The following is a 14793-nucleotide window of genomic DNA, read 5'->3' as shown; positions in this document are numbered from 1 at the left end:
GATGGACTCGGATAATCTCTTCTATTGATGAAAGACATCACTGCAAACATTAATGCGACCAAAGAGCAACTTTGTCTATCACCTCTCAAGTCTTTCCTCTCGGAGTCTGCACTGTCCTCGTGCTTGTTGTCGTCTTGGTCTTTTCCAGACGACAGGAGACTGACTCCTGCCTGAGACAACAGGTTCTTCAGCTGACTGCAGAGCAGGTCCAACAGCGACTGAACCACCTTGGGACTCAACTTGTCTGCGTATGTTCTGTAACCCAAAGAAGCACGCGGCTGTTGATGTAAACTTTCCTTTGTTTACAGAGTAGTGACAGTACTTTCAAATGTCCTTAACCTCTCACCCAGTGCTGATGGCCAGAATCTGCAGCAGCCGCGTGGACGCCACCTTCAGAGCCGTGCTGAGCTGAGACACTCCGGGTTTCTGTAGCAGCTGGAGCGGCTGCCCCAGCATGGTCTCTGTGCCGCAGAGCTGAGACAGCACGTTGAGCAGCCCGCTGGAAATGGCCAGGGAGACGTCCACTGGCTGGTAGCGAACACTCAGTGCGAACACAGTGACCAGCAGGAGGCGCTGCTGTGCTTCTGGGAGGGAGAAAGAAACAAGGGGCGAGAAGAAAAGCATCAGATCGACTGCGATTAAAGTGAATCTCCAGAAAAACCTCTAGAGATCCAGATCTCATAAAGCTCCACGACTAACAATATATTAGATGTATGTGTACTATACATGTATATACTGCAGTAGTGTGTGGTACCTATGTGGTGCTTGTTTGCCTGCAGGGCTCTCTCCAGTGTGACAGACAGTTGCTGGTAGATCTTGTGGACGGCCGTCTGGATTTCAATTTGGAGGCTCCTCTTAGCTGATTTCACACCATCCTGAAAACACAGTGACATGTAAAGATGGAGAACACGTGGAGAATGTACATTTCAGATCAAATGAAGCCTCTGAGGTTTCTCAAGCCAATGCAAACTGCTGCAAATGGAAGTATGCCCTCGTGTGGAGCCTCGTATGCACCTGGTAGTGATGCAGTTGCACACTCTCTCTCTTCAGCCCTCCGGCGCCCACGGTGCCGAGGCCAAAACAACCGGCCAGGAACTGCAGCCGGACAGAGGTGAGCAGAGAGGACGACTGGAAGGCACCGCTGGATCGATCTGCGTTCCCGGGCTGGCTGCCCTTCTCCTCCATGCCGGAGATCAACACCACAATCTGGTGAAGCGCCTCCAACCGCAACTGAAGAGACACATCCAGCAGTCAGCGTTATATTCCAGCAGGTTTACACATCCAACTCTTTGATTATGTTTTCATTGCTGTTTGTTGTTCGTCAGCAGGATTACTGAAAAAACCTTCTAGACTTTTCTCTGGATTTCTTGTTTTGTTTTTCTTTGGCTGAAAATCTGACGAATGAAACTGACCGCTGCATGTTATCAGTACATCTGGTGATTATCAGTTTTTGTTTTGTTGACAGAAATCTAAGAAAAAATAGGAATGAACAGATTAGAAGTATTGTGTCTGCTCCGTCGTTTCCAAAAACAAAAAACATGTTCTTAGAAAAGAAACAGGCCTGGACAGACCAGGGGCCGGTCAGTCAGCCAACAGGCGCAGTGGTCAAACCCTGAAGATTTATCAAAAGTAGGGCTAGTCATTTATTTCTTGTTTAAAAGTGTAGCCGGCTCCTGAAAGCCCTTCCAGGATCACCAACCCTCACTTTAAGCATTTTTAGGATGAAAGGTCATTGAATATGATCAACTAAAGAAAAGACATAAGACTCTCAACCAAACTAATTAAATCTCATGGTGTCTGTTGTCAAAATAAACTCATGATCATTTCATGTGACACCAAGAACTCCGGCAGGAAAAGAAAAATCAGCTGAGTCACTGTCACCTCTGCTCTGTTCTGCTGCTGCTCCATGGCCAGGATCGTCGCCTGTGGGCTGGTGGACATGCTCTCCTCTGGCTCCTTGAAGGCCGGAGCCAGGCCCACGTCACCGCTGATAAAACTGACCATGTTGTCGATGAGGGCGTAGATGCCCAGCGAGCGGCTCAGGTCCAGGTCCGACTCTTCATAAGAATACGCCGAGCTGTAGCTGCGCTGGCGACTCAGCTTGGCCCTGAACCAGGACTCGGCCAGGGAGTCGGGGGAGCTGTGGAGCAGGCCTGCGGACGGAGAGAGGAGCCTTTCAGAGACATAAACGCACAGGGTCACTTTTCTGATGGATGAACCATGACGCGGCTTTTAAGCACTCAAGAGCTTTGCAGTGCAATGCATTATCACTCTGTTCATCAAAAGGCCAGAATACTAATTCTTCATGCAGGCACAAGCCTTCGTCAGCCATTATGAATTCATCTGTATGGGCACACTGAACGTTCAATACCCACTGAGGAGATATGCTGCTGTTGAGAAGTGGAATGATAATCAGGTCTTGTCTTTCTGAAAGCACTTAAGTCAAAGTATCAGCACGGATGATATCTTTACAAGTGCAACTGGTAATTTCCATGAAACCTCTTCAGCGTGACAAATCACTTTCTTCACCATGGATGAGACGTCATTGTGCAAAGTAACAAACATTCCAAGAAGAAGAAGAATGAGCTGTTATTTGTACAACAGGCACATCTGTGTGTCCTTGATTATTTTCCACGGTTTATGTAATGGCTCACTGCTCAGTAAGTAGAGATTGAAGTGAGCTGAAAACAAGGCCCTCGTCATGGGAGATGAATGAGAGGGGAGGGGGGGGGGCATCACAGTCATTGAGAGTTGAGCTAACGAGAGGAAGAAGAAACATGCCATCGTTTACTTGCTTGGAGCTCCTCTTGTGTTTGGGGCTCAACTGCCCCAAAAGAAGCAAATAAACTATTCACACAGGAATTAAAGGACAGAGAGACAAGAGTAACATATGAAAGATGACGAACACAAACCTGAATCATCCTCACTCACTGCATCTCACAGATCTCACAGAAATTATCTTTACCTCTTTTTTTGTGTGAGAACGCCAAGTCCAGGTCGACGTTTCTCCGTCCGCTCTGAAAGCAGAGACAGAATCAAATGAAAACACAACGTCAACGCTGGGCAGCGTTCGACGAAATGACCCAAAATAAATATCACGGCGCTGTTCACTTTTTGAAAGGTCTGCCTTTGTTTCCAGTGACTTATCGTTCTTGTATAATAGAGCGTGGACCTGAGCTCATCTGCACCCGGCCCGGTTCGGTTCAGGTTCTGTCACGTTGGCTGGGCTCTCAGTGAAAACACACAATAACCACAGGCAGCGACGGAGCAACACGAACTCAGAGAAGCTAAAACATTTTGGGTCGGGCTCCTTTAGTTTTCTCTCGTTCAGGTTCAGATGGGTTTTAACCCGACTTGGACTCTATCGCATGATACTGTAGTTTCCTGTAGTTTGATTTCAAACTGAGCCAACAGAGGTTTCCTCTCCTGCGGTCGCCTCGGTGCCCTGGTTCCAACACTCGTCTGTTTAAAGTGCCTTTGACTCTTTAACTGATCAGTTTGGCTGCTTCCTTTCATCACATGACTTGCATGAAGGCAGCGGCCCATATAGTGATTATGTTTTACTTTTTAATCTGCTAGTGATAAGCTGCATCAGGACAAGTATTCAGAGGAAGTACACATGTTAAACACAGATCATATCAGTGAGTGTGTGACAGAGTCTGATTTACCAGAGTGTAGCCCTCTTCATCTGACTCGGGCTGCGAGAGATCAGACTCACTCCTGGACTTCATCAGTCTGTAACTCGGGCTGCTCTGCACCGAGCGGCTCTCTGCACTTAGACTCTCGCTCCTGCACACAGACACATCATCATCTTCATCAGTGACAATACAACAGATTCAATCATAGCAGAAACTAGAGCATCCCTCCGAAGAGCTCATATCTCCACCAATGAGCAGCAGGCTCTTTATGAAAGTTTGAATTGGATCTGCATGAAATGACACACACTCATGAACATCAGTCCCCTCAACATGTCAGATTTTTACACTGAGATCCATGAATCATTCACGACAGCATCTTATTCTCCACCACAGGTTCTGTGGACTGATCGAGCTTCACCGAAACAGGTGAGCAGCTCTTTGTGCAGCAGAAAGAAAAGGTGCAGCCAGCATCACCACTAAAGCACTAACTTCACAATGCCAGCTCTTTCCTCTTTCCCAGATTAGTAGTTTTTTTCCATTAGGTTCGAGCTTAAACTCTTAGAATGAAGTTTTTTGCTGCTGTGATTCCTCCTGTTCATTGTGTCTGTTGAGAGACGCTTCTTAAAGAGATCAGGGTCAGAGGAGCTGAACAAATAAGAGATGATGTGATGATTCAGCAGTCTGACAGACACAGTACTTTATTATTCCGCCGCCACAGCTCAGCAAAAAACACAAACAGAGCATTTTGCAGTAAAAAACACAAACTCTGGAAAGTACCCAGTGTATTTGTCAAAGTGTGACCACGTCACAGCCCTTCATTTACACACGTGTGGGAGAGCTGCCGGTTCTGTGACCGATCTCTAAATCTGGAACAGTTTCAGCAGCAGATTTTGATTTATCACAACGAAGCTGCTTTAATAAACAGAAACAGGGTTTCTACACGTTTCAACATGTGACATTTAAAACTCTATACGATCATGAGGAATGTGATTAGAATGAATGATGAGGTGAAGTTGAGTAGAAAATAACCCTGGAGACACCAGAGACAGCAGGTGTCCACTTGTTCTGAGATCAGGTGAGAACCACCCAACACAGAGACATTACAAACCCTAGAAACAAACTTACTTTAAAGCTTGACAGAAGAAGTGTTAAATGAGGGTTGACATAATTAAGACCTAAACCTCTTTATGACCTAGTGCGTAATATTTGAACATATTTAGACTATTTAAAGCTGATTTTTGAATCAAACCCCTCAGAAACCCTGAGTAAGCAAGTGTCATGAGTTATTTTAAGACTTATATTTTGTTATAGTTTAAGAGCATTGGGAGACGGTTGAAAACCAGTGGCACCGGTGGTGAGACAATTAACCAGTTGACAGATAAGTGAGCTGTAGTCGGTGCTCTGACCTGGTCATGAAGCTCAGACACTCGTGTGTTCCTGTGGCGGACTGGGTCTGGCCCTCCTCCTGGTTCTGTTTGCTCAGCTCGCCGAGCACGGGGCTCACCCCCAGCAGCAGCAGGGCACAGCGGTGGATCACCGAGTTGCAGGCTGCTGTGTACAGGTCCTGGCCCTCTGGGAGACCAGAACTGCCCCTCCTCCCCTCCTGAGACAGAATGGCGTCCTCGTCTCCACCTCCTCCTCCGCTCCTGGAGACAGAGCCGGAGCCCAGGCCTGTACTGCTGCTCGCCCGCTCTCTGTCCCGACTGCGAGCTACCTCCCGTGCTGAGAGGAAACATTGAAAGATTTCTGTGTTGTGCGATATGTGCACACAAACACACAAAACACAGAAAATGCCGGGTTAGAGGAAAAGCAGCAGCTGCATGAAGCAGGCAGGGTTTACGAGAGCGCAACATTAAAAACCAAAGCTCATGCAAACGCAACAAACCAACATGTGTTTGACACTGTCGCATTCACCGGAGAACAACTGAGGCGGATTTTATCACAACCATGAATATTTAATTTTACATTGATGGATTTTCGTTTTAAGATGAATAATCTCCGTCCACGACAACGTGCCTGGCAGCCTGATCACATGTCCATTCAAATATACTGGGCATGTGTATGTCTACAGACGCGGTCGCAGAACGGTAACAGCTCACCTGCTGCACATGTTGGTGGTTGGAGTTTTATAAAATGAGGAAAGTAACAGTACAGCAGCTGCTAGAAAAGAAAATTCAGCAAGTTTCCATGTTGTATTCACGAGAGCCGGACTGATCCGTGGATTTGAGCCTCTGACGGACTGAATGTTTGTTTTGCAGACGCAGTCAGGATGTGCTTTTATATTTATATAAAATAAAGGTAATTTTCTTCAGCTTAACATATTTGTATTGTACATGTAGTTTGTTAATTAATTCAAAGTGTTTTAAAATAAGGTTTAAGGTTAAACTGTAAAATATCAAACCTAAATTACATTCCTTTGTCATAAGGGGTTAATAACGACATCTTAGGAATGATTGACAATTTTATATTTTTTCAAATACGGATGATGTTTTAACAATATGCATAATCAGTATTTACATTTCACCAGCCTCTAAAATGCAGCTCTGGAATTCACTGCTGGTAGTCGCGACTGATGCCGTTTGTTTTATTTTGGAAAGTGTCACGTGTTAGGAGCGTGACGAACAAGGGGACGTCGTGACTGATTACTTCATGAAACATTACACATGCTTATCATGCTGTGAAACCACAATATGTTGTTTCCATGAAAATAACTCAACAACTTTGTCGTCCTGATTTGTGTGGGTCTTAACAACTGTCCAAACTTCGGCAGTAACAATGAGAGAAATGTAAATGAAGCACTTACCCAGCTGCACATTCTCAGGATTACAAGTCAATGTAATTATTTACTTATAATATTAACAAACGGAATAAACTTCCCTTTCAGCAGAACTAACGGCACACAGAGCCAAACATCTTGGAAAGATATTTGTGATTTGCACAAATAAAATATGGCAATTTGCATTAAAAAGCCACGACTCTGGGCAGATGTACGTACTTCCAGCTGTCATCACTTCATGCTCCCTGTCCTCCTCTTCATCGTCTTGTTCCTGATGGCCCTCCTCTCTCTCGCGGTCGGCTCTCTCTTCCAGCTCCGCCTCCTCGTCGATGGTGCGTGTGAACGAGTGCTCCTGAGGGTCCATGTCCAGAGAGTCCTGATTGTCTGAAATCTGTCACCAAATGACAAACGATGAGTGATGGGGGACATCTGTTGTGTGTGTGTGTGTGTGTGTGTGTGTGTGTGTGTGTGTGTGTGTGTGTGTGTGTGTGTGTGTGTGTGTGTGTGTGTGTTAGTGTGTGTAGTGTTTCCTCACCCTCCTCTCACGTGAAGAAGACCGGGTCTGGATGAAGTCCATGTTCTTACAGGCCAGCAGACGGTTTCGTACCTTATAAACACTGCGATAGACTTCAGCAAGGGACTTAGAAGGTTGGTACCTGAGGGAAATATTGTATTATATTACTAAATATGACTTTTAGTATTATTAAGTCATACATTTGGTAGGTTTTGCTCCGCAGCCCTGGCTTTGTTAGGGGATTAGATGCTAGCCGTGCATTATGCAATAAGGAGCACATCACAATGATGCGGAGGTTTGGGTCTGTTAAACTTTTACATTCACAAAAAAACTTTAGAACACCCTACAGGAAAGACAAAGGAGGAAAGGTTTCAGTACCTGCCCTCTCCACAGGCTTGGCTCAGCAGCCCTGTGTGCTTCAACAAGGATGCCAACACGAACCTGGACACAGTGTCCAACAGAGACTCGTTACTGAGAGACGCATTGTCCCAGTCTGCAACAGGAAACACATCACAACCACCGTCAGATGCATTTCAAGGCTAATTACTCCAGCAGAGAGAAAATGAGACTCCTGAAATTCATGGTCAGACCTTTGCTGATGGCATAGTCTTGCATGTTGATCCAGAGGCTGTTGGCAGGTTCTTTAGAAGAACCCAGAGACAAATCCACCAAGACACTCGAGTCCGGACGCAGAGTGCAGTCAAAGGGCTTCTGCTCTTCATTCCCAGACAGCGCTGCCTCCAACAATGAGCTGATGCAGGTGTCTGAAGGACGAAGGTAAAATAAACTCATCATCTCAACATGTCCCAGAGGAAACAACAAGTGAGTCCACTGAGAACAGATCAAGATCCCACTGGGATAACATGTTGTTACCAGCGTTACTCATTTCAAAAGGACTTGAGCTCGGCGCTGCGTCCTACCAAGCTGAGGGATGTCCATCACCAGGCCGTTGCTGAAGAGGGGCGTTTTGAGCCAGTAAGCAGTGTCCTGTTCCTCCAGCGAGGTCGGAGCTCCCTGAAGCATCCCACCAAGGCAGCGGCCAACCAACAGGGCGACTGTCCTCTCCAGGTCCACGAGCCAAACCCAGGACAGCGCCGGCTGAGGCAGGGACATACCTGAGGACGGCTCAGCAAAGTCAGATGCACCTGCACAGTTTAAAAAGGGAATGGACCAAATAAATTCACTGCAGTGTTTCCTGTGGATCAAGAGGTTTGGCGTGGGGGCAACATGATTAAACACCCTAAGTAAGAGGGTTCGAACCCTGATGCAGTCCTTCAATAGTTTACAATACATTCAAATGTTATCCTTGAATTAAAGTGAGATTGAGAAACGCAAATAACCAAAACACCAGGAGTCAGAGTTGGTGCAGTAGTGACGTCCCACGATACACTGGCTCTATCAGGACTCAGCTGTCAATCATGACGTGTCAGCTCGTCTTTACATCATCAAACAACAACAAGTTTGGTCCATGTCCCATCTGCTAACATGGAGGAGGTGCGGCTGTACATCAGTCAGCGACTTGGGAGCGATCAAGATAACTTGGCCTCGTCTGTAGGGAGCCACGGTGTCATCGATCGTTACATACGGTCGGCGGTGAGACTGTTGAGCTCTGAATCTCACCGTGAAGAGGCCACTGCAGCTCTTGGTCCTCCAGAGGAGACGCAGCAGGCAGGAGTCTGTTGAGTCTGTCCAGAGGAGGCAGCAGGTCCAACAGGTGGCTCAGCAGAGGCCTCGCCACCGACACCGGAAGCAGCAGCAAAGAGTTGATGATCTGGCACAGCATGCTGCCTGCGGCTGAGACGTAGATCACATCTGCAGACGAGATCAGATTTTCAAGTTTCAAAAATTCAAAGGATCAATGACAAGTGAATGAAAAGACAGTTTTTGAGAGTGTTTGGATCAAATGAGGAGAAAACGTACGGGGGATTAAAAGATAAAGGGAATAAATGATCTCTTTAGTTAGGTATCAAACTAATTAACCTGAATTGAATGAACCTTGTGTCTGAGTTGTGTTTTTGTTTAACTTTGAATTAATGTCCAATACAAACCTACGTGCATTGACTGACAGATAAGAAGTGTTTCAGAAACAAATGACTAATCCTGTCTTTTACAACATGGGCTAAAAACATTCATATAATAAAGTTTAAAAGTGGAGACTTCACGAAAGATCTATGGAGAAACAGAGATAATAAAAGTGTTTTACTTTGACAAGACTGAAGTGGAAAGAGGGAGAGGTGAGGAGACATGTCTTCCTCACAGAAAAGTAATTTTCACCTTGTAGTTTTTCTCGTATGCTGCCGTTCCAGGAGCTCTCTTTGATCAGCGTGGCTGAGCGGGAGTAGATGTCTGTGGCGTGCGGCAGCAGGAGCTGCAGGTGCTTGTGAAGTAAAGCTACGCTGCTGGAGTTCTGATGACAAACAGAGCGAATTCAATGATTTCATTAAAACAACGAGTTCATTTATATGTTATAGAAAAATGTTACATCAAAAAAGATGAAGGCAGATTAAAGCCACTGCTGCTGCTGTAATGTGAACTCGATCATGATTCACTCCTGGTTCAGGTGACTCAGCAGAAGACATAACATGACATAACATAAGAGATCTCAGACTTGGTGTTTTGCACTGTTGCTGCATTGTGTATCGTGGGTGAGAGTGTGTGAGGGTCCTTACCTCAGTGACCGAGTTAATGTGGCAGTACGCTAACAGCTGCTTCTGCAGGGAGCACAGGAGCTGGTGGAGGTGAGCGGGCTGGCTGCTGTCGGAGGACGACGTGCCCTGCTGCAGCTTATCACTGTTCTTCTCCAGCTCCCCGAAGGCCTGATCCTGTTTAACACACAAACCAGACATGAACAAGTGCCGGCTCGCAGATATCGCAGATGTAAAAGGCAACTTCAAGGTTAATTTATTCATCTAAACACGCTTCTCACTTTACTGAACCAACTGTTTCCATTCACACAACAGGCATGTAACATGTTCCAGTGCACATGAGCAAGCATGAGATAATTCAAGAGGTGAAAGCTCCGAGTTCATTTGCTTGTATAATCTGGATTCCTCGTATCTTCCAATTTAGACCACAGTTACTGGTTTTGTCGAGTTACATTTCTTAATCTGAATGTGGCTTTTCCATTCGCAAATGTCTCACTAGAAAAACCTGAGTTGTGGAAATGATGAAACAAAAAGGAAAAGAACAGAAAACAAAGCCAAAGGCTGAAAGAAATGAGTCAGCTGTAGAAAGCCTGCAGTCTAATCAGCAGTCATTGCTCAGTCCTGCATAATTACACACACTTGAAAACAGCATCTTTGTTTTATTTTTAGGGACAAAATTCTGACTAAAGACCAGTTAACTGGAAACAGTTCGTCCAAACAGGGACGATATCTGTGTCCGCAACTGGGAAAATCACTAATAAATGGGCTCAGTGGTTCTGGTTAGAATTAAGTCTCCAGGAGTTTAATGAAAGTCTATGTAACGTCCCTAGAAGTGATCTGTGCGGGTGTTTACTTGTACTTCTGTCTTTATGAGGACCAGTCTAAGTTTTAGACCTTGGGAAGTGAGGACATTTGGACACATCTTCAGAGGACCGCTTGACGTTTGAGACTCAGGCTACATCCACACACAGGAAGGAAACGATCTCTGTTCACAAGAGGATTTTAGCTTCACATCAATAATCCCCGTCCACACCACCTGTGTGTGTGTGTGTGTGTCTGTGTGTGTCTGTGTGTCTCTGTGTGTGTGTGTGTGTGTGTGTCTTACAATCATTAAAATGGCATCTTTAAAGATGAGACACAGAAACAAGCCTCTGCTGTGAAACATCATATTCAGCCTCCAGCACTTGACAGAGGTGTGATGATGGCGCTCTGTCTTTGTCAGCTCCAGTCATCCCACCAAAAATGGTTTGTTTTTGATTAACACACTCAAAACTAAAATCAATGAGAGCTGAACCAACCGTCCAGCCCCTACTTACAGTGTAGAAGCCCAGATTCCTGAGCAGCGTCTTCATGAGGATCTCGGCCAGGTGGGTGTCAGGGTGGCCCGCGGTGGCACTGTAGCCCGGGTCTGCGGAGGCTGTGAAACCTGGACCGGAGGAAAGGACCTCGGGGCCATCGGCAGGAGAGCTGTAACCCAGGAGCGAGGCCACGTGGGTGTGGTCTTGAAGACTGGTCAGGATGATGTCGAGCTGCATCCTCTGCAGCAGAGACACACGCACACGTTTCAGACAAGGAGAACAGAAAACCTTCAACAGAACCAGACCACACGGGTTGCTCGAGGTCGTGTTGGTTCTGTGGGTTCATGCTGAGGACAGCATCAGGTCAGTCACCACACGTCTATAGGTTAGTTCCGTAATCAGACGTCAGGCCTATGTGCACGTCTACGTGTTTGTCCAGGCAGAGACGCTGGCCTCAGCTGGGGTTACTTCACAATCTTCAACAACATTGTGTGTGTCATTGTTTTCCATCATGAGCAACAGATACGATGATTTACCTCAATGTCACAGAAGTTTAAGGTTGGACATCAACATGCCCGGATAGAAGAGAAGTGTTCGACATGAGTCAAAGAGAAGATGGGACACAGAGGAGCTGACGAACTATTTACTTATCTTTTCTAAGTTAAGAGCTTTTTACCTCAGGTTATGTTCTGACCCTGAAAACAGAAAACAACTGCACAGATTCCAGGGAGCTTGGAGGACGTGGAATGGGTCAGGGACAAATTCATCTATCATTGGTTGGTGTTTCCAGCCTTTGGTTCTTTTTCTAACTTCGTTCGGTGTTTCACTGTGGGAATCGCCTTGGCGTGACCAACTACGGAAGCTCCAATGACACAACGTCTGTCACTGACAGACCCATAGTGAAACACCTCACTCTGTTACCAAAGAACCAGGGATTACGTTAAGTAACCCAACGTTCTAACCAAACAGGCATGACAGTGGTATCAATCGTGTTATCTAAGCACTGGCAGCAAAGTGAATGAGACAGAATTCCCCAACATGTCAAATCTTTCCTTTAGAAGGTCGAAATTTCAAAGTTCTCTGCTAATTCTATTCTGAGATTCAGAAGAATTCACATTTCAAATGGTTCTTTGTCAGCAGCAGCCTCTTCTGTGAGCTCAGCAGAAATGTCTTCATGCCAGACAGACGACGAGGGACGCTGCAGGCGTCTTTGTCAGAACTTTATAGCAGAGACACTTTTCCTCTGCTCATACAAAGAACCAAACAAAGTGATGTTTTAAACAAACAGACTCACAGTGTAAGATCTGCAGTGATGATCCATCACTGGCCATATCTTAAAAATCTAAACTTGGTCCGTACAGATGATATTAATGATATAACTGCGTCTCAATCTGGAGGCTGTGACCTCGTTAACAGAGACCTTCTCAATTAAAAAACATATTTCTAATTTATAAATGTACTTAGTGTTCAGCATCTGTCTCCACTTATAATCATCTAAATATAAAAAGGGAAACAACCTGACGAAGATAAATACATTTAATTTTGACCTGACATGGATGTTGTGTGTGTTTGTTACAGGTTCACAAACCAAGGAGATGTTTTATACTGATTATAAATATGAACTCAAAGTCCCTCCACCACAGCTGATCAGCCGTAATCACCATATTCCAAATACATCCAGAAAACAAAACCTCTTTAGAAAGGCAGCTCTCTCTGTGTGATTAAGCAGCACAAGGCACCTGTCCTTTGGAGAGACTCTCCCATCTGTCCGGGCCCTGAGGCAGCAACGAGTGAAGGAGCTCCATCCTCTCTCTCAGTGGAGGCAGCAGCATGGTCGCACCCACAGACAGAGTCTCTATCACCGCCTGATGGGAGAGACACACACAAGAAACATGATTCAAAACCTCTTGACTTACTTACTTACTGTTCTCAAAACAATGTTTTCAAGGCATCATGAAAACAGACACAGTCACAGGAGATGTCAGGTATAATCCAACATTGATCCCAGCACAAAAAACAACTGCAGGGGATGACTTTGCAATTTTTGTGTGTAAACTATTGAACTGTAGAAAAGCAAAGTGCTGCAGGCGACAGGAGCCTGACAGTGTCACAACTGACTGTGTTTACACGCGTGTCCCAGTTATCATCGGGTTACTGAAGTGAAGCTTGTTTTACTTTCAGTATCCTGGATATGTCCTTATCCTGGTATTATTATTATTATTATTATATTTTTGTTCCACCTTACTTCCCAAGGTTTCTGACCACTGCGACTAACTGCAGGCGTGGCTTCATCCTCATGAACGTCTTGTTTTCAAATGACACTGAGGTTGTAGAGTGTGTTTTTATTCTTAATGGATTAAAGGCTCATCATGAGTCAACTCCATTAGTCTGCAGGGCCTAATTTAACCCCGAACAACCCCCCCCACGCCCACAAAGTGCTTTCATCATCTCTTACTTCCTGAATCTCATCTGGCACAGATGAGTCCATCAGTCTGAAGAGCAGGTTCCTCAGGGGCCTGGCCTGCCGACCTAAGATACTGGTGGCCACGCCCCCGGCCAGAGCCAGAGCCAGGTGATTGGACAAGAGCCGAAGGCACAGCTTGAGAAAGGTATGATGCTCCCTGGAGATACATAAAACCAACTCTTGATAATACTGATTGTACCCATCACATTTAGATTTTCTGAGAAACTAAAAATCAAGAAAGTGCCACAAATAAACCAGCAAGGAAAATAACACTTCCTTCTTCGTCAGCGGCTCTGAGCTCACCTGGACGAGGGGAAGGGAAGCGGAGGAACTTCACTGTTGATCCCGTCACAGTAGCGCTCAAGGAAGGAGCGCAAGTGGGAGAAGGTGCTTTCTTCAAGGTCGACGCAGTATGGTCTGTGCCACGCCACCACCTGCCTGAAGAGTCACAGCAAGAAAACGTTAAAGGGCTCTGACCTGACGGGGGTTCAGTGTTAGTGTTCATTACTAAATTAACTAATTACTAAGTTACTAAATGTTTATTGTGAAAGTGTAAAGTGAGCGCAGGTCAGTGGAGAGTGGAGGAGGACACTCAGAGACAACTGGACTTTAATGTGCGCCTGTCCTGATCCTGAAGCAGCGCTGGTTGTGATTGTACGTAGCAGAAAACATAAAATCGATCAGTTCTTTCTCTTCATTCTTGTCTGCGTCTCGATGCATCAGAAAAACAAAGTGTGTGTCTGTGACTCATTTTAGAGTTTACCAACAGTCACTGACCTTTGACCTGTATTACACAACCTCTATTACGTACAAAAGTTCAAGGATCTTCACCCTCCCCCCACATGGGAATATTTCCTGAAAATCCAGGTTGTGGTCAGTGTGTGTTTGCTCTGCTGGTAGCTGACCTGTCCCTGGGCAGCGCCGTCCAGGCCAGACTGTGAGAGGTGCCAGCTGAGATCTGCTGAATCGCGACTCCGTCCAGGCTGACGACCTTTTTGGGCTTAGTGATTGGCCCAGTTGAGTTCCCCTGGCCACACTGGCCCATGGAGTTGTTGCCCCATGCATATACTTCATTGTCTACATGGTGATTGAGTAGAAGACAACATGATTTTAGAAATGGCTGGGATATTAAAGCAGAGATGAAATACGACTGTGAAGCATGAGACACTTCAACAACTTTTCCCTAAAACTATGAACCTTTGCAGGAACTCTTTCTATTCCCATCGCAGCACATTAGAACATTTCTGCTTGTTCAGAGCACTTCCTGCATTTTATTTCACTCCCTTTAAAAACCTGAAGCGACAAACCGACTGAGTTCACAGTTCTGATTATGGACCTGACGAAAGACCGACGGACCAACGAGGAACACAAAACGATAACGCATATGCTACGGTCTCCAGGGAGCTAACGGAGCTGAACATCAACCACATCAAGAACAGTGCCAGGAGAAGCTTCAGA

General features: G+C 45.7%; 1 protein-coding gene across 5 annotated transcripts in view; it reads right to left on the bottom strand.

Annotated features, from left to right (window-relative positions):
- The window catches only part of herc1 (HECT and RLD domain containing E3 ubiquitin protein ligase family member 1), a 48649-nt gene that overhangs the window by 26006 nt on the left and 7850 nt on the right, over window positions 1–14793 (bottom strand). For 3 of the 5 annotated variants that reach the window (XM_069527944.1, XM_069527950.1, XM_069527953.1), the window contains exons 10-30: window positions 14241–14412; window positions 13639–13773; window positions 13327–13492; window positions 12611–12736; window positions 10890–11111; window positions 9598–9750; window positions 9203–9335; window positions 8549–8740; window positions 7849–8073; window positions 7519–7692; window positions 7307–7421; window positions 6950–7070; window positions 6634–6805; window positions 5045–5384; window positions 3669–3789; window positions 2966–3017; window positions 1882–2153; window positions 1015–1230; window positions 755–875; window positions 347–584; window positions 83–255 (exon numbers count right to left, since the gene is read on the bottom strand). In XM_069527944.1, coding sequence (XP_069384045.1) covers window positions 83–255; window positions 347–584; window positions 755–875; window positions 1015–1230; window positions 1882–2153; window positions 2966–3017; window positions 3669–3789; window positions 5045–5384; window positions 6634–6805; window positions 6950–7070; window positions 7307–7421; window positions 7519–7692; window positions 7849–8073; window positions 8549–8740; window positions 9203–9335; window positions 9598–9750; window positions 10890–11111; window positions 12611–12736; window positions 13327–13492; window positions 13639–13773; window positions 14241–14412 — 3639 coding nt within the window. The remainder of the gene's footprint in view (window positions 1–82; window positions 256–346; window positions 585–754; window positions 876–1014; window positions 1231–1881; window positions 2154–2965; window positions 3018–3668; window positions 3790–5044; window positions 5385–6633; window positions 6806–6949; window positions 7071–7306; window positions 7422–7518; window positions 7693–7848; window positions 8074–8548; window positions 8741–9202; window positions 9336–9597; window positions 9751–10889; window positions 11112–12610; window positions 12737–13326; window positions 13493–13638; window positions 13774–14240; window positions 14413–14793) is intronic. The other 2 variants (XM_069527960.1, XM_069527968.1) reach the window with 2 other exon arrangements.

This window comes from Paralichthys olivaceus, chromosome 1 (genome assembly GCF_024713975.1).
Source record: "Paralichthys olivaceus isolate ysfri-2021 chromosome 1, ASM2471397v2, whole genome shotgun sequence".
Taxonomy (NCBI): domain Eukaryota; kingdom Metazoa; phylum Chordata; class Actinopteri; order Pleuronectiformes; family Paralichthyidae; genus Paralichthys; species Paralichthys olivaceus.
Note: the sequence above shows the minus strand (reverse complement) of the source record. Positions and strands in the feature narration are given on the sequence as shown.